Source organism: Camellia sinensis, unplaced genomic scaffold (genome assembly GCF_055761805.1).
Source record: "Camellia sinensis isolate YWXY unplaced genomic scaffold, ASM5576180v1 Unanchor1, whole genome shotgun sequence".
Classification (NCBI taxonomy): domain Eukaryota; kingdom Viridiplantae; phylum Streptophyta; class Magnoliopsida; order Ericales; family Theaceae; genus Camellia; species Camellia sinensis.
In genome coordinates, this window is record NW_028128987.1 from 23,749,679 (window position 1) to 23,768,692 (window position 19,014).

A 19,014-nucleotide genomic window follows, 5' to 3' on the forward strand; every position below is an offset into this window, starting at 1 on the left:
TCAACCAAAATGATTCGATTCGTGCTATTTAATTTTAAAATTGAGTGAATTGTACGATTCAATTGTGATTCAATATGATTCACTACAATTCATTATGATTGAGTTCTCTTTGTATTATTTATGAAACGTCATTTTTGTAAAACAAAAAAAGAGTTCAATTAATTCTATTGATATGCATGATTTTATATGTAAATACATATATTTAATTTAGTTATATTGAATAGTTTTTTTTTTATTTTATTTTAAAGAGTGTATTTCTATATGTATATACCTATATAAAATTATTTATTATGTTAAATAAATTGGATCTTACAATTCATGATCCACTATTTTAGCAAAATGATTCATAATTCGACAACGATGCACCTATATATAATTACATGTTAAATACTGAGTATGTATATATCTTATATTTTTTAGGCTTTGGTTGGGTTGGGTTGGCTTGGTTTGGTGTCATGGGCCGACTCTTTCGAGTACGCAGCAGAATGAATTTTTACTCGTGTGGTGCTCAAACTCCACTTAGTTCAAGCCTGCCAATCTATTTTGACAATCAAGTGTTAAATGTTCACCTATCTTGACATATGTAGGCCCACTGCTTTGTTGAGCAAGAACTACTTGATGAAAGAAGTCCCACATTTTAAATGCCGCCCTGTTGGCATGCTTGTCTCAGGCTGCGTATCCATATGGCCAACCAGTTGCTTCATTGCACTGAGCTTGCCGAGCAAGGTGCTTGCTCCACCAATGGGTCCAAAGTCGTCAAGGCGTCCTTTGCCAAATAGAGAGAATGAAATATGTATTGATGATTGATATTATTGATTGATGTGTTCTGTCTATTACAAATGGTTCCTTATATAGATGTAGGTGTAGTGGATGGTGATAGTGGTGTAGTGGGTTAGGTTTAGTGGGTTAGGTTTAGTGGAGTAGGTGAGGTGGTAGTGGTGGTAGGTGATGGTAAATTCTAACAGCCCCCCGCAAACTCAAGGAGGATAGAAACGAACCAACTTGAGTTTGAAGAGAGGAACAAAACAAGAAAATACATAAAAAAAAAAAAATGATAGGAGACTGTATGGTCGTGTCAGACCGTTGGTGAAGACACTGTATGGTGGTGTCATAACGTTGTAGAGGACACTGTATGGTGGTGTCATAACGTTGTAGATGACACTGTATGGGGGTGTCATAACGTGGTAGAGGACACTGTATGGTGGTGTCAGACCGATGTAGAAGACAGTTTATGGGGTCATGTCGGACCGTTGTAGCAGACAATGTTGTGACAGTTGTTGTGACAGTGTACGGAGTCTTGCTGGACCCTTGTAAAAACTAACCGGAATCAAGGTCGGGACAGTTTACAGAGTCTTGTCGGACCCTTGTAGAAACTAACCGGAATCTATGTCGGGACAGTTTACAGAGTCTTGTCGGACCCAAAAAAAGTCGCACCCTCAAAAGGTGTGCCCGATCTGTCAAAAGGCGTGCCATCAAAAGGCGTGCCCATTTCATCAAAAGGCGTGCCCATTTCATCAAAAGGCGTGCCAGATATGATGGCGAGGCACGTGAGTGCCTTGGCTGGCGCGCCCGTTTGTCGGCTGGCGTGGCGCGCGATACGCGTGGATCGACCCTGGCTATTTAAACCAAGGTTGAGGTGGAGGCTGTGCATACCAGTCTGAAACCTCTGAAACCAACCCTTCTCGAAAAAACTCTGCCTCTTCGGAGAGAGAAACTGTGGAACACTTTGGAGCCCAGAAAATGGCTTCGTCTTCCCGCGGTCTGCTCACCCTCTTTCCCGACCTCAACGAGTCAACAAGAGAGAGAACTGGTGCGGTGGCACTGGAACCTCAACCAAGTGCCCCGGAGTTTGCTCCGTTGAACTTTCCGATGCGGTCTGTGGAGCAAAGAATGGCAGTGCAGTCGGATGTGGAAGCCAATCAGTATACATTAAAGTCATGTGTGGAAACCATGACTGCGGTTACAAACTTGTCGAACCGGCTGCAGAGTAGGGCAAATGAGGTGCAACAGTTAAACTCCCAGCTGGCTCTGCTCCAACGCATGTATAAGGATGCGCGAGCAGAGATAAGTGTGCTTAAGACGGAAAATAAGGAGCTGAAGCGGAAGGCCACCGTGATGTTCCGATTTGGAGGGCCGCCATATGCTGCAGTGGAGGAGCAGGGAGTAGTGATCATGCCCAGTGGAGTGGGAAATACGGAAGCACCACCGGCAAGGGCCGCCCAGGACGGAGGCAAGAAGAAAAGACCGGCGGAATAGTCGAAGAAGTGAGGTCGGTTGGTGGCCGGCTGCAGAAAAGAAAACAAATTGTTTTTTTTTTTTTTTTGTGGTTGTTGTTTGTTTGTTTGTTTTTGTTTTTGTTTTTTTTTTTTTTTTGATGTAAAATGGTGATCGGGGTGAGCCCCTGATATGAATAAAATATGAGTGTTGGGCAAATTTGTAAATTGTTTTTTTTTTTTTTTTTTGTTGTATGTTTTATTTGACGTGTGCCCCTCTTTACAAAACAAAAACAATAAAATAAAAGAAAATAATAAAAAAGGAGATATATATATATATATATATATATGGGGTAGGGGAAAAGATGGGTTTTAAAAAATAGTGGGTATGGGAAAGATGTGGTGGAAGTGATGATTATGTTTGTTTGTTTGTTTTTTTTTTTTTTTAATTTTGTTCTGTCAGTGAGCACATGGATTTGGAAGAATGGGTGGATAATAAAAAAGAAAAAGAAGGGAGCATGGTGGGTATAGGAGAGTGGAAGAGAGAGAAGAGGGTCAAGTCCCTCCTGTGGCTTTATTTATTTTTGTATATCCATCTTTGCAGATCACCACTTGACCACTTGTTCATCCCTCCTGTCTTCATCTTATCCAGCAATCTTGATAACCCCGGAGAACCAAGAGGCCCACAGCCGGAGCATCAATCGGGCTTCTCCTTCTCATTATCAACTTTTCTCTCTCTAGGAAAGCAACTCGAACTCCACCAGAAACTGCAGCATCGGCCTTGGCAGAGCCGGTGGTGCTGCGACAGAGATTGGAGGCGGTGGAGGAGAGCTTCGCGGTGGTGCTCTTGTTGATTGCAACGAGTGCTGAGAGGGAGATGAGGTCGTGTGTGGTGTCTTTTTTTTTTTTTTTTTTTTTGGATTTCGCTGGGTAGATAGCTTGCCGGAGGTGAGCTCGGCCTGCAATGGCTTATGGAGGTTGAAGGTTCTAATAATGGCTCTATAACTTTGGGAGATACACACACAAGAAACTCCTCTCTTTGACTCTCTATGCATTAACTCTCTCTCTCTGAACTTGATCTCTTCTAGCTGGGTCTCTACACACATGGCATATGCATATACATGCACACTCAGGCACACACACACTGCCACCAATTTCACCACTCATACACACATCCACACCATTGACACACACACACTCAACACGCCACTGATACACAGAACCACAACGCATACATGCACTTGAGGTCCGGCGGGCGGCTAAGGTGAGGTTGCCGCCCGCCGGGAAAGCGAAAATATTAGGTTCTAAACCCGCTCTGATACCATGTTATATTTGATGTATGGAAAAATAGAGAGAATGAAATATGTATTGATGATTGATATTATTGATTGATGTGTTCTGTCTATTACAAATGGTTCCTTATATAGATGTAGGTGTAGTGGATGGTGTGTAGTGGATGGTGATAGTGGTGTAGTGGGTTAGGTTTAGTGGGTTAGGTTTAGTGGAGTAGGTGAGGTGGTAGTGGTGTAGTGGGTTAGGTTTAGTGGAGTAGGTGAGGTGGTAGTGGTGGTAGGTGATGGTAAATTCTAACAGATTGCAAACAACAAAAAGTGTTGCCACAATTAAGCCACCATGAGGTTGACCACCTATATGCTAGCTTAGGCCCCCAATCTAGCTAACAAGCTTCCACGCATGTATTGGGTCTCTTGTTGCACGCATCTCGAATATCCACGTGGTTCTCCTTTGCCCCCACACATGATTGAGGGTCATTTGTGTGCCCATAACTTTCTCCTCGTGCCCGCTTTAACATTCTAAACCGTCCACCAAGGGCCATTGTGTGCCCAAGGCGTTGCACTTGCGTGTTACACGAGTAAGGCAACATTGGTTCGTGGCCCACTTATAGCATTACCCTTCCCCACAAGCTTTGCACAAGGTGGCTCGCATGATGGTTGAACTTCATGCATTGCAAATGTTCACACGATTAGCGGCGTTGCCACCGAACTGCATACTTTAGGCCATGAGACCCTGTGTGCATGAGAGAAGCCAAATGCATGTCCTTGAGTAGGCACACGAGGCTTTGGTGGCACCTTGATAGCCCATTCGGTCTAGGATGACACTGTATGAGATAGGATGCGTTGCGTAGTGAGTGCATGTCCCAAACCTCAGGGCTAGGACATACCTGCAGTGTTGACACTCATGCCTCTCGTGACACCGTTAGGTGCCGAAGGTCCGCCCCTAGGTTATCCTAGGGTTACTCATTTGAAGTCCACTCTTGGATTGGGAGACAGGCTGACACACACCATACCCCCTTATAATACCATTCTTAGCCTTTTGTTGACTGATAGGAAGGAACATCAACTATGTTTTAGGAGTCGTAATGAAGTTTTATTAATTACACAAATCATGAAAAATTCCAATCTTCAATTATGGAAAACTACTTAACTCCATGAGTTCCCAGTAAAAATTTCATGTCAAAACCCTATTGTTTGACCCTCATATCCTTGTGCGAAAAGCTTAGTCAGGATGCCACATTGGGCTTCCTTACATGCACTGCGTGCAGTCTTGGGTGTGTGTGTGCGCACAACACTGGGCATGCTATTTGACATGCACGTGTTGGACTACTTGGGGCCGTCCTCCAGGCCACGTTGGGGTGTCAACCCATTGACTTGGGATCTTGATGTTGCACGCATAGGCACTCCCAAATGCCTTTACAGAGCACTCCAAAGGCCTTTACAGAGCACTCTAAAGGCTTCCACACCTACAAAATGTCACGGAGTTGGACTTGAAAGGTCAAGTTGTGACACTTGGCCACTGCCTTTAGTTAGGCCTGGCTGAAAATAAGAATCGGGCTTTTTTGTTTTTAGCCCAAACCCAGCTGAAGTTTTGAAGGAGTCTATCCAAGCCTGAGAAAAAGATAGGTTACTTCGGTTCAACTTGGCCAATGGATCGGGTTTTTTCACGTTTTGTGCGTGATTTCTTAATTTAAAACACGACTAGTTTAGTGATACAACTTCATACTTTACCCTAACCTTTATAGTTTTGACCTACCTATGTGTATACTCTCCCAAACATTTTTCTCTTAGAATTGCGCTGGGTCAAATGCAATTGGGTCGGGGAATTTTGCCATACCTACAGCCAACTTGCAACCCTACTTGGCTGTGCCTGTTTATATGCTTCTCTATATAGGTGCTGAATTTGTCTAATCCCCCAAATTTGGTCCAGTGCATGGCTGAAACTAAATTGTCTAGTTTTTTCTCTTATCCGCTAGGCTTTGATGGAGTTTTGTTGTGATGCAAGATGTTCGACACGGTGTTTGCACAAAAAATACAAAAATATACTTTTGGCTAAAACACAGACGGATTTAGGTGCGGGCGTGCCAAGGCTAAGTATTGCCTATGTGAATGAAAATGTTTTGGAAAAATCTGACTTCTAAAATAGGAGATTGTGTGAGGTCCAAGCGGATAAACACCTCTTGGTTCTTGTTTTGCTTCGATGAAGAGGACTTAAAATCTACTAAGAGTTTGAAAAATTAGGAAGAAGGATGGGCAGAAGGAAATGAACACAAAAACACTAACTTTTATAGATTCAAATGGATGGAACATACAAAAGTATAAGAAAAAGTTTGAAAAACATAAAATTGAGTTACAAATGGAATGCAAACACAACTTAAGCTTCAAAACAATGCCACAGATGGCCAAAAAACACTAACTTAACACTGATGTCAAAAACTAGGGCTAAATTATGGCGAAGATTGCTTTCAAGAGCTAATCTAAGCTAAACTAGGGCTAAAAAGCACTGGTGCTTTGTAATATGTTGAGTTGATTGATTGATTGAGTGGGGTTTGTTCCATCTTCAAATGAGCTATTTATAGAGGCTAAGAAGTCCTGAAAATCACGCCGTGCCTCCTGGAAATCAGTAACTTCCTCTTGCATGATCTCTACTTTAGATAGTTGGATGCTAGAGTGCCTCTTGTTATGCCATGTGTCCCACCAGCTTCCTTCTTCTCAGCAAACTGTTGGATTGTTCCCCAAGGATAGGGGCTGTTATAACCTCCTTTCAATCTCAGCCGTTGGGTGGTGGGTAGGGCTTTTGGATGAGTGACAAGTGTCCAACCTTAGTCAAAGTTGTGCCTTTATTGTAGGAGCCGTTGAGCACATTTGAATTTTAGCTGTTGGATTTAATATGTAGTGGCTGCTTCCTCCTTTGGATTAATGCCATGTGGCCACCACCTGAAATAATTAACTCAAGAAAAAAAAAAAATATATATATAATTAATATATATACATTGATGCCCCATGTGATGGTGTCCCTGCTATCTAGGGATTTGATCAAATCAAATCAAATCAAATCATCCCCATGATTGCAACCATATTCTCCAAATTTGTCTTGATTTTGACTTTGCTGAAGTCACCAACTTTGTGTCACCCATCTGCCACATGGTTGTTGTGAAATATAGTAACTATATATTCCGTCTATCATACATACCATATTATATTCATTACCATATTTAGGATTTTCATATTTAGGTTTCTCTCCTCCTATATAAAGGAGTCTTGTATACATTGTTACATAATTATTCAGCATGATATTGAATATACACATAATATAATGCTCTCTCTCTCTCTCTCTCTCTCTCTCTTTTTGATATCGTAACATGGTATCAGACCTATAAGATTTAGGCCTGTATTTCTTTCTCATCGGCCGACAATCTTGCCTACGTTGCCCACTGGAGTTTTTTACACATACTTTCACTCTGCTGCATCTTCCAACTCTGACGACTTCTCCAGACCATCTCTTTCTCGACACTATTTCCCAGTGACCTTGTCCGACCCTCTGCATCTATGTTGAGGAGCACTCACGCTCCAACCATGTCCATCGACTTCTCTCTCTCTCTCACCTCCACCACCGACCAGCGCATCGTAGCCAGCCTCGTCTTTGCCTCCACGACTCTGAGCCAGTAGCACCATTGCTCTTTTTTCTTTTGCTTCTGCGCTAACGGTCCATCACTTTTCGTCTCGCCAGCTAGATCTGCCGTTCTTCACCATTGCCCACAAACCCATTGGCTTCCACCATCACTGACATCTCTTGGACAACCTTAGCTTGAAGCACCGTTGAGCACGTGCTTTAGCTCCGGTCATCATTAAGGCTTCCTTCCAACCTTCGCCCCCTTCTTGCCGGCTTCTTCTCTGCCGATGCTTACTCGGCCACTCTGGCCATCACGCCGGCGATTCTGGTTCTTCTCCGCCGTCTCCCTTGTCGGCCCTCTTCGCTCCATCGTCGGCTTCACTTCTCTTCTTTGCCTGAACCGCAGCACCGTTGCTCTTTTCATCACCATGATGCCTGCTGAAACTCCATTCTCTCCTCTTTGAAATCTAATTCGTTTTATTATTATTATTATTATGAACAAAATTAGAAACCATGAACAAAACCATGTGGTCTTTGACCCACTTTATGACAATTTGCATCTATGCTGCCAGCAACACCTATCATCCACATATATATATATATATATATAATATTTTTAATCCAACTTTTGACCCATCATTTCCTTTTTCTTTCCACCATCCACATCACCTTTCTTATCTTACTTTTCCATTCTGACATCCAACCAAACATTACTTTTATTTTATTTTATTTTTTGTCTTGTATAACCTGGGCTTGTTCCCACTCCAAAAAAAAAAAAAATTTATTTTTATAACTTAATCACCTTATCCCACCATTTTCTTTTTTGACATATTGTCCACCCACTTTTGTCCCACCATATTTATATCGTACCTTATTTTCAAACCTAATTCTCTCTGTGTTGAGCCATTTTGCTCCACTCTGTGTTGAGCCATTCCGCTCCACTTTCAATCTCCCTGTTTCAACCTCAAATGGGTTTCAATTTTTAAACCTATTTGAGTTTGAGAGGTGTATTATACCTATATCATGGTAAACATGGTTATATACCATGCAAACCACCTGATCCGCCCCCTCTGGCGCACAACCCAAGTCGCCCCCTGGACGCACGATCTAAGTTGCCCCTTCTAGTACATAACCCAAGTCGCCTCTTTGGTGCACCATCCAAGCCGCCCCTTGGCGCACCATCCAAGCTGCCCACCTCCCAAGTCGCCCCTTGGCGCACTTTCTCATAAGTCGCCCTTGGCGCACAACTTCATCTGTTGCCATCACCGTTTAGCACCACGTCATCAGTTACGTGTGTTCAACGCTTGTTGGTTCAACATCCAGTTTTCCTACAACGGTCCGGCATGACTCCTTAAATTGTCCCGACATTGATTTTGGTCAGTTCTTACAATGGTCTGACACGACCATAAACTTTATTTCGGCATTAGCTCCAGCCTCTGATCTATTTCAAGCGCCCTTACGCTCCCGTTCGGACTTTGCAATCTATTTGTCTTTTATTTTATTTTTTTAGTTTTATTTCATGTTTTAGTTTCTCTCTTGCAAACTCAAGTTGACATCGCTACTTGAGTTTGAGGAGGGGTGTTAAATATAGTAACTATATATTCCGTCTATCATACATACCATATTATATTCAGTACCATATTTAAGATTACCATACTTAGTTTCTCTCCTCCTATATAAATGAGTCTTGTATACATTGTTACATAATTATTCAACATAATATTGAATATACACATAATATAATATTCTCTCTCTCGCTCTCTCTTAGATATTCTAACAGTTGCTTCCCATTGGTGGGTCATTTTTGGTACAAATACATGGGTACACCGCTCTCTGCAATGGACAAACTTAATGAGAAAGTATTAATTTAAAAAATAAAATAAAATGCAATTTTTTGAATGACAAAATAAATGCAAAATGCTTCATACGAATGAAGTATTTGAGACTTAGAAGTGACATGAACTAATTGACTGCATTCAATGGAAATCTGAAAAAGAAATCCTTTGATTTGGTGCAAGAGTGAATTTTTTTTAGTTGTAGGAATGCATTCCCTTATTTTAAAATCAGGTTTGAGGAGAAATATTGTTGGTATTGTTTTGTATGCTTAATGTGTTGTTGTGACTTTGCCCAAAAAAAGTCTTGTTGGGACTTGTGACCAGCTAACTTCTTTCGTAGTATTTATTAGTGTTTTTTAAGGCGAAAAGCGAACCGAGGCGACAAGGTCTCCTAACGCTTAAGCGCGAGGCGAGGCGAGGCGAGGTGAGGGCTTCATCGAATCGAGGCGACCAAAAATGATATTTTTTGAAAATAAATGGTATAGACAAAAATATAAATATTTTCAAGAACCATCATGCAGTTATCATTCCAAATACTAAATATCCATAAACAAAAGAACATATCCAACAAAGACAAATACAATCCACCAATCCAAAAGTTCTAAAAATCATCTTCAACATCAAGCAAATGAACTTCTTCTTCATTATCATTGGCTTCAGCATATCCCTCTGCATCTTCTTCCTCTCCCCCATTTGAAATTGACTCTTCGTCATCAATAAGTTGCAATCTAGGTCTAGCTGCTGATTTTGAAGTTGAACAACCCCTTTCTATTGCCCTTGTTGATCTAGTTCTTTGACTACTTTCCTCAACTCCAGCAGCTCTAGCAACATCATCCTATGTTAAAGTATCATCCTCAAAGACAAGTTCCTCCTCCATCCTCCCAACCAACCACTCGTTATTTTCATCAATATCCGTCAAAGCAATGGGATCAATAGTGTCACGGGAATTGTATCGATGTCTCAATGCTCTATTATGCTTAACAAACACCAAATCATTCAGACTTTTTGAGCTAACCTATTTCTCTTTTTGGTCTGAATCTGCAAAAATTCAAACCAAATAAAAATATTCAAATTTTTATCTAGGTATTAATAAATTTATAGGTATTCATATTCACTATAGTTAAAAATAGGTACTGACATGTTCAAACACACTCCAATTCCGCTCACATCCAGATGAGCTACAAGTTAGACTAAGAATTTTGATGGCGAATATTTGCAAATTTGGCGTTTCAGAACCATATGCACTCCACCAATCAGCTGTTGATTATAACTAATTAATTAGAAAGAATATTTAAAATATAAAAAACTAACTAAAATTACTTAAGTATAAAATATAGATCACCTGGTGCCCGTGTAGTTCTTTGTCTAATGGCCAAAGCCATCCCAAAGAGACCATCGGCTTTCTTATAGGTAGTCAACTCTGCGCAAACTTTATCTTGTGTCTCATTGCTTGGGACCAACCTTTGTATGCATTTATACAGGCCTGACATGACTTCCTTATCTTTCTCAATATTCGGATTTGCGTAAAAATACTCTGGGTTTAAATAATACCCAGCTGCATGCAAAGGCCTATGCAATTGAACATTCCATCTATTGTCAATTATTTCAAAAAACTCCTCGTACTTATCTTCATTTCCATTAAATGATTTTGCAATGGCTTCTTTAGCCCTATCCATTGCCTCATAAATATATCCCATGGGAGGCTTTCTCTCACCGTCAACCAATCGCAGTACACGAACAAGAGGACTTGATATTTTGAGAGCATAAAGAACAGTGTTTCAAAAAGTAAGGCATTAATATGACTTGTGCTGTCTTTTTACCTTGTGGTTCCTTCACCCATTTGCTTGTGGTCCATTCCTCTGAAGTGAACATCTTCTTCAAGTTGGTTTGTTGTTGATGAATCCTTGATAAAGTTAGAAAAGCAGTTGCAAATTGAGTTTTTGCTGGCTTGATCAAATCCTTGCACTGGGTAAATTGCCTCATCATATTCAACAAACCAGAGCGGTTCACAATATAACCATGCACCGCAATTGCCTTTTCAAATGTCTTGTTGAAGTTGGGAATTTTGAAAATGTCCTCCAACATCAAGTCCAAGCAATGAGCTGCACATGGTGTCCAATACAAATGTGGCCGCTTTGCCTCCAAAAACTTCCCTATTACAAGTTTTTTTTTTATAAAAAAGAATAATATGAGAATTGCATATTCATATTGTAAGTAAGTACTAAGTAAATGTATACTACTAAGTTACTAACCGCCCAATATATTTGCTGAGGCACTATCTGTAACAACTTGAACCACGTTGGCTTCACCAATATGTTCCACAAAGTTGTCAAGCAATTCAAACATCTTATTTGCATCCTTGGATAAGCTAGAAGCATCAACGGATTCAATAAACATTGATCCTCTTGGGCAATTAACCAAAAAATTAATTAATGCCCTATTTCTTTTGTCCTTCCACCCATCGGCCATTAAAGAGCATCCATATGTTATCCAATCTTTTTTATGATCCTCCATGGTCTTATTAGTGTGGTCTACCTCTTTCTGCAATTAAGGAACCCGCACCTCATGGTAGCTTGGTGGTTTCATGCCAGGACCATATTGCCCAAAAGCTTCAACCATTGGCCCAAAACTATTGTAGTTCACGACATTGAAAGGTATACCCGTATCATACATCCACCTCGAAAACCAAACAAGAGCCCGATCTCTCGACACCACCTTGCTAGGATCATTATCATCAATTTTTGTTTGCTTTCCCTTGGCTTTACGATTTTGCACCGCAACTTCCGGATCAGGGGTGACGTACACATCCATGGGTCCCTTTTGCTTTGGTTGTTTGGAACCAACAGATTTGGAGGAGTTACTTCCTTGTTCTCGACGGGTAGAACCTTGAGTAGAAACAGGCCTTTTACCATGTTGATTTATCTCAAGAATTTCATCATCATCATCATCATTATCCATCTCAGCAAAATCAGGAACCATCCTCAATTGCACCTTTGATTGACTTTTTTGAGACATATAGTCTTTAATCTCATCTTTGACATGAGATGGATATTTTTTACAAACAACAACATTTTTATAACCACCAGCAAGATGTTGCTTGACTCGGTAAACACCGCCATTCATTTCTTTGTCGCAAAAGTTACAAATGAACTTTGAAAGGTTTTGGAGATTTACCATCCGTGCATATTGCCATGCCGGATCTTTTTTACTTTCACTTGAGTTCGACATTAATTTTATCCAACAAGCAATTCAATGTTTCAGCATAAAGAAATTAAAGAACATATTTTAACAACATTAAAGAACATAAAGAAATTAAAATAGTTGAAATTAATTGAATTAAAATAATTAATTGAATAATTAGGAAATTAATTGAATTAAAATAAACAAATTAATTGTATTAAACAAATTAATTGAATTAAAATAATTAATTGAATAACCAGGAAATTAAAATAACTAGGAAATTAATTGAATTAATTGAAATTTTAACACAGAAAAAAAATAATTGAATTAATAGAAAAAAATTAATTTAAAAAAAATTGAATTAATTGTAAAAATTAATTTTTGTGAATTAAAAATTAATTTAAAAAAATAATTGAATTAATTTAAAAAAATAATTGAATTAATTTTAAAAAATAATTGAATTAATTTAAAAAAATAATTGAATTAATTTTAAAAAATAATTGAATTAATTTTAACACAGGGTTCGACAGTGAACCCAGGTGAAGTCGAAGGGAAGAAGAAAAAAATGAACAAAGGAAGAACAGGGGGAAGAAAGGGGGGGTCTGACAGTGAACCCAGGTGAAGTCGAAGGGAAGAAGAAGAAGAAGGAAGAAGAAGGAACTCGCCTGTAACGACGGCCGAAGAAGGAAGAAGAAGACCCAGGAGGTGAAGTCGACTTGGGTATGCCTTTCAATGTCAACCCAGGAGGTGAACTCACCTGTAACGACTTTGATCTAGGGTTTGGACTTCTTATTTAGTAGAAATCAACTATAAAACTAATCAACTTTGTCGATGAAGGGCCCAAATGATTCAAACTGAAATCAGGAAAAAAACTGGTGAAGCGTCGCTTCGTTTCACCTCACGCTTCATCGCTTAAGCCTCGCTTCAGGCGCTTCTCCATCGCCTCACCATTTTGCCTCGCCTCAGTGTGCGTGAAGCGCTAAAGCCTCGCCTCGCTTAGCGCTTAGGCGAGCACTTAGGCTCGCCTCTGATAACACTGGTATTTATATACACAATAATTGAGCTTTATGTTTTACAAGGGTCTCTTCTTGCTGGATAATCTTATTCTTGGTGCAACAGTTGCTAATTAATTTTTGTACAACTTGTTGCAAATTCTTTGTTACTTGTTAGATCACCATTAGTCCTAAAGGTTAAGTTGTTAGGAAATGAGTCCAACATTTTATATCAAGCTATCCAATACTTACGTTTTCCATATATAAGGCGAAAAAAGTCCTTGAGAATCGGTACAGAAACATATCTACTTGAACCTTTCTATAAAGGTCTTTGTTTGCAGTCCTTGTTACAGTATCACCCCATTTCCTCCCCTTCCATGTTCTTTGTAGAAGCACAATGATTTAATAATGTAGAAAGTTATCTTGTCATGTGAACATATGTTAGGTTTGGTGGCTTGGATGAATGTACTCACTAATGCAATATGCCTCTTTTATCAGTATCTTAGGATTCATGATTCATGCATAGATTGATGTGAATATATATTGGTAAATCTGTTTTGCGATAGAATCGATGATGGTGAATCACATGTTTCATGACCTGATTCTCATTTACCATTCATGCGATTCGTGAAATTATCGGGTCTGACAGATTTCGATCATTTATACCTTGTTTTTAGTGAAAAATATAATAATATAACTTCTAGGAGAGAGTAGTACGAAAATAACCAGTACCTATGTATAATTTATTGTTATTGTGGTTATCAAAGTGTTTAATATGATCCAATGTGATCTAGTCAGACACGATATTCTCAGTGGCAGACCTATTGAGAGACTGGGGGGTGCCATGCATACGTCTATATTTCATACTCCAAACCAAACCAAATCAAGTCTTAAGTTTCATCAAATGGGGTCGGCTACATGAATACTTCTTCTACACTCGACTCTATCAAATACGTCTATATTTCATGATATTTGTAAAATGTGTAATAGGATTGCCTCTTAATTTTTTGAAAATCACTTTTACCAACTCTATTTCATTAATTTTTTACAATGTATAATGGGATGATCTCTAATTACTTCGCATAGTACTTAATAACATCAATATAATCTAATTCATTTAATTTATAGAAGATTTGCATGCTGCTTCCCTTTGTTTTGTTTTGTTTGTTTTGTTTTTTATTTTTTATTTTAAATTAGAGAGGTATGTGTACTCTTTATTTGCTAGATATTGTCAACCAACAAAATAGTTTCATTAGTAGTTCAGAACTTTAGAAAATAATTAAATTTTTTTTGTTAGATTTTTTTTATTTTTCCCCTCATAAATTACTTTTTTCGGAACCCTTACGTAAAAAATTATATTTTATTACTATTTATAATGTACCCAAACTTTTTATTTATTTATTTATTTTTATTATTATTTTTAACACAAACACATTGCCCCCCCCCCCCCCCCCCCGGGTATGATTTCTAGTTCCGCCTTTGAATATGCTCTTAACCTTTTTTTCTTTTTTTTTTTCCATAGAAAAATATCAAAATACATCTTCGATGGATATTCAAGGCTAAAGTAACTTGCATCTAGAAAATATTTGTTGTTATTTTGGTTTAATAAACATGGTTTAATGTGACATGAGTCAGGTCTGAGAAGCAGTTCTATGAAGGTGTGTGTCCATATCTAACATGAGTCCGACATTGACACTCATTGCCTCCTGACATGTGTTGGACATGTCCAAATTTGTCATTTACTTTTTAATTTTTTAAAGAACCAAAACACGCTTTGGATACTTAGATGATACACGTGTTTGTCGTTTTAGGCACATATAAAACACATTAATGTTTGAATAAAATAACTCAGAGGTTGCAATGATAAAAGAAAAACAATATAGATTTCCATCTGTTAATCGCTGAATTAGTGTTATGTTGTTTGTTTGTTTAATTATTTTTGAGGGTTAATTACATTTTTGGTTCCCAAAGTAAAAGATTTGTGTCATTTTGGTCCCCAATGTATAAAAAGTATTTCAATTTGTCTCCCATCGAAATTCTGGCAATAGACGCCATTGAAGTTGGGGATATGTGTGAAAACTCACTTAAAAATTACACTTTTTAGTCCCTAAAATATATGATCTATGTTATTTGATCTATAGAATCACACATTTACCTTTGACTTTAATGGCGGTGATTGACAAAATGGTGGGGGACACACTTTATACGCTGGGGACCAAAATGACATATACCTCTACTTCAAGGACTGAAAATGTATAAAACTTATTTTTGAATGAAATATTCATATATATTGCATATAATAAGTAAATAAAATGTAAGGACTGAAAATGTATTAATCCGTTGGGGGACACACTTTATACATTGGGGACCAAATTGACATGATATACCTCATACTTCAAGGACTGAAAATGTATTAACCCTATTTTGAATGAAATATTCATATATATGACATATAATGAGTATATAAAATCTAAGGACTGAAAATGTATTAATCCTATTTTCGAATGAAATATTCTTATGTATGACGTATAATAAGTATATAAAATCATATATTTTGTTCGTGTCCCCTATGTTTTGTGTCGTGTATTTTTGACATGTCAGTGTGTCCATGTTGTGTCGCATGTTTCTTACGTTAGGTCAATTTCACTACTTTTTTAGTTATTTATTTTTGTAAAAATAATAATCACACCTTTTGAAATGTTTTACGTTTTAACATTTATAATTCTCACCTGTTTTTCTTATTATATTTGATCTAGGATTTCTAAGTCCATCTTTTTTTGCATTTTTTGATTGTCAATAGAGAATTTTTTAAATAATAAATAAATTTGTGGTTGGTGGGATTTGGATTACCATCTCTTGCTATGAAAGACAATAATGTCTTTCCAATTAGACTGTGTAATCATGCCTTTGTATAAGAACTATTGTATAATATGTGCCAAAATGATTTTATTTATTTATTTATTTTCACATATCACCATTTTGTTTAGTTTGTGCCAAATCTTACGATTCTTGGTTCAATTCAATGTGATTCACAATTCTCAAAAGTAGAATTTAGATTCATGATACGATTCTCGATTTGAAAACTATGCAGTATGCTACTTCAGTTACTGTATATAAGTAACTCAACGTGGTATTAATTGTCTATCATTAGCTTACTACTATTTTTGATAAGCAACTGGGACTTGTTAGTTGGAAACAATTAATACCACTACCAGCTACATGAAATTCATTAAATTGTTGTTTGCTGTTTATGCTACCATGTCTTTTTGGTACTCGCCACACTTGGATTGCTAATTGTTAACTTCTTGTTTGCCCCCTCTTTATTGATTGGTTTATGTATACAAATGTGTTGTTAAACCCCTTCTTGCTTTTGCGTACAGATATGGTAATGCCAACGTGTGGAAGATCTTTACAGATTTGTTCGACTATTTTCCTCTTACAGCATTGGTCAGTATGTTTTTTAATATTTATCAATTGTTCGTGTTTTTTTTTTTTGTTTTAAATGCTCCATATCTGAAGATACTTGGTGGTGGAATAATGACTTAGAAACTGTAGTAAGTAAATTAAAAAAAGAATGTTTTAAAAAGTGGCAAAAGGATAAAAATGACAAATTTTAAAATATACAATTTGGCTAATAATGAAGTTGAAAGGATAATTAGATTAGATTGTAAAGATGGAGAAAGGAATATTAGCAAACTTGCTAAAAATTAAGAGAAAGGAAAACAAGAGACATTAAATTAGGTTAAGGGTATAAAAAGTAAAGATTTGATGGTGTTATCGAAAGACTATGAGATTAAGGAAAGGTGGAAAAGTTGTTTGTAGTAAATGTTTTGGATTAATTTAGATGACAACTACAGTGGGGGAAACTTTCGTCTAAAATATTTTAGGAAAATGTTTTGGATTAATTTTGCCTCGCCATTAGCTGTCATCTATGAAGCATGGACACTCCAAAATCCACGCCGTGGCGGTGTTCGACATGCGAACATGCCCAGGACACGTACGGCGTGTCCCTTTAATTTAATGATTTTTTTGTAGGGGACACAGTGGGGACACGGCCAGGACACGTGTGTCCATATCGGGACACGAATCGAACCCAAAACAGAAGAGAGCGAGAGAGAGAGAGATGCTCGTCGGGCATACCTAGAAGCTCTTCGCTGGTGAGTCGTCGGTCGTCAGTGGTTGGTCTCCGATCGTCTTCTTCGTCTTTGCCGCTCTCAGTTTCTCTATCTCTCAGTCTTTTTCTCTCTCTCTATCTCGTCTCTCTGCTCTCTTCTCTCATTTCACCTCTTGCCTCTCTCTTCTCTCTGTCTTTTCTCTCTTCTATCTCATTTCTCTCTCCTCTGTTGATCATATATTTTTATTTTAATTTATATATATATATTATATTTTAATTTATATATATATATATATATTATATCTCTTCTCTTTGTTCTCATTCTTCTCTATTTTTTATTTATTTTATGATTAGATATTTATATATATATATATATTGTATATTTTAATTTAATTTTTTCTTTATATAATGTTTACAATATATAGAACATATATTTATAATGTTTAAATGTAATGGTCTTTATATACACATTAAATTAATATTAGTTTTAGTTTTTATTAATTTTGATTGTTTGGTAATATAAAATTAATCTACATGGCAAATACGTAACATATATTTAAAAAAATAATAATAGCCGTGTCCTCCGCCATGTCCGTATCCCCATTTTTTTAAAATTGCCGTGTCCCGTGTCCGTGCTTCATAGGGTGTCATCCTTGATCTAACGGAAGTTGCTGATGTTGGCATTGAAACTTTATTTGAAATTTCATTTTATCCCCAAACTATCCCAAAATATCAATTAGGCCATTGAAATGTTATCAGAATCTTACAATTCAAGATTCAATTCGCAATTTTTGCAAAATCGATATGAATCTATGGATGAATCTATTTGAAAGTGAATCTCTAGTGAATCGCACGATTTACAATCGATTTACGATTTGATTCACTTTTTACAATTCATGCAATTCTTGAAACTATCGTGTCCGATATATTTTCAACTCTTTTTTTCTCCGTCTTTTTAATAAAAATGACATAATACAACTTTTAATATCGGTTGATGCCAAAATAACCAAAATATATATATGATTCATTATTATTTTAGTGATCATGGAGTTTTTAATAGGATCCTATCAGATTTAATCAGAGTCAACATGTTTTTAACCTTTCTTCTCATTTTTTTTTTAATAAAAAAGGTCGTATCTTCTAAAGATGTTTAAAATTAAAGTAACTTACACTATGAATTATTTATTGATATTTTATTAAATTAAATATAGATGAATATTACTTAGTGAGGCCAGTTGTATCTTTTAATATGCTTTATGCTTTAAAATAAAAGATTCTAAATAATTCTTTCCTATTTTTTGGTCATTGTTACTTAGACAAGTATGTATGCTTATTGTCTAAATATCAATATGGTTGTCAAATTATTGTTATTTTGAAAATTTAAAGTTTGTCTTTAGTTACTGTCTTTTATTAAGAATGGCTGATAAGAAATATCTAAAAAGGGAAAAGGTAAGATTGTGACGTCACATAGGAACATTTGTCAACTTGTTACCTATTAAACTATGTGATCATCATTCAAAACAACATTTTCATCGATTTAAGTCTAAATATTTTATATTCATAAAATATATTTAACATCCAAGTGTGTAAATATATTTTTTCTAAGTAATTTAGAAAAAGTGACCAAATCTTTACGATTCACGATTCAGTACGAGGTCATTTCGATTCACAATTTGAATCTCGATTTGACAATTGTATAATTTTTTTAAAAATATTTCATAATAATTTTCATTTTAAAAAGCGGCAAAAATAAAATTTAAACAATAAACTCTACA

At 37.0% G+C, this 19,014-nt stretch overlaps 1 protein-coding gene across 3 annotated transcripts in view; it reads left to right on the top strand.

Annotated features, from left to right (window-relative positions):
- The window catches only part of LOC114258843 (serine/threonine-protein phosphatase PP2A catalytic subunit), a 53,732-nt gene that overhangs the window by 19,467 nt on the left and 15,251 nt on the right, over positions 1 to 19,014 (top strand). For all 3 annotated transcript variants that reach the window (XM_082910869.1, XM_082910871.1, XM_082910870.1), the window contains one exon: positions 16,506 to 16,572. In XM_082910869.1, coding sequence (XP_082766995.1) covers positions 16,506 to 16,572 — 67 coding nt within the window. The remainder of the gene's footprint in view (positions 1 to 16,505; positions 16,573 to 19,014) is intronic.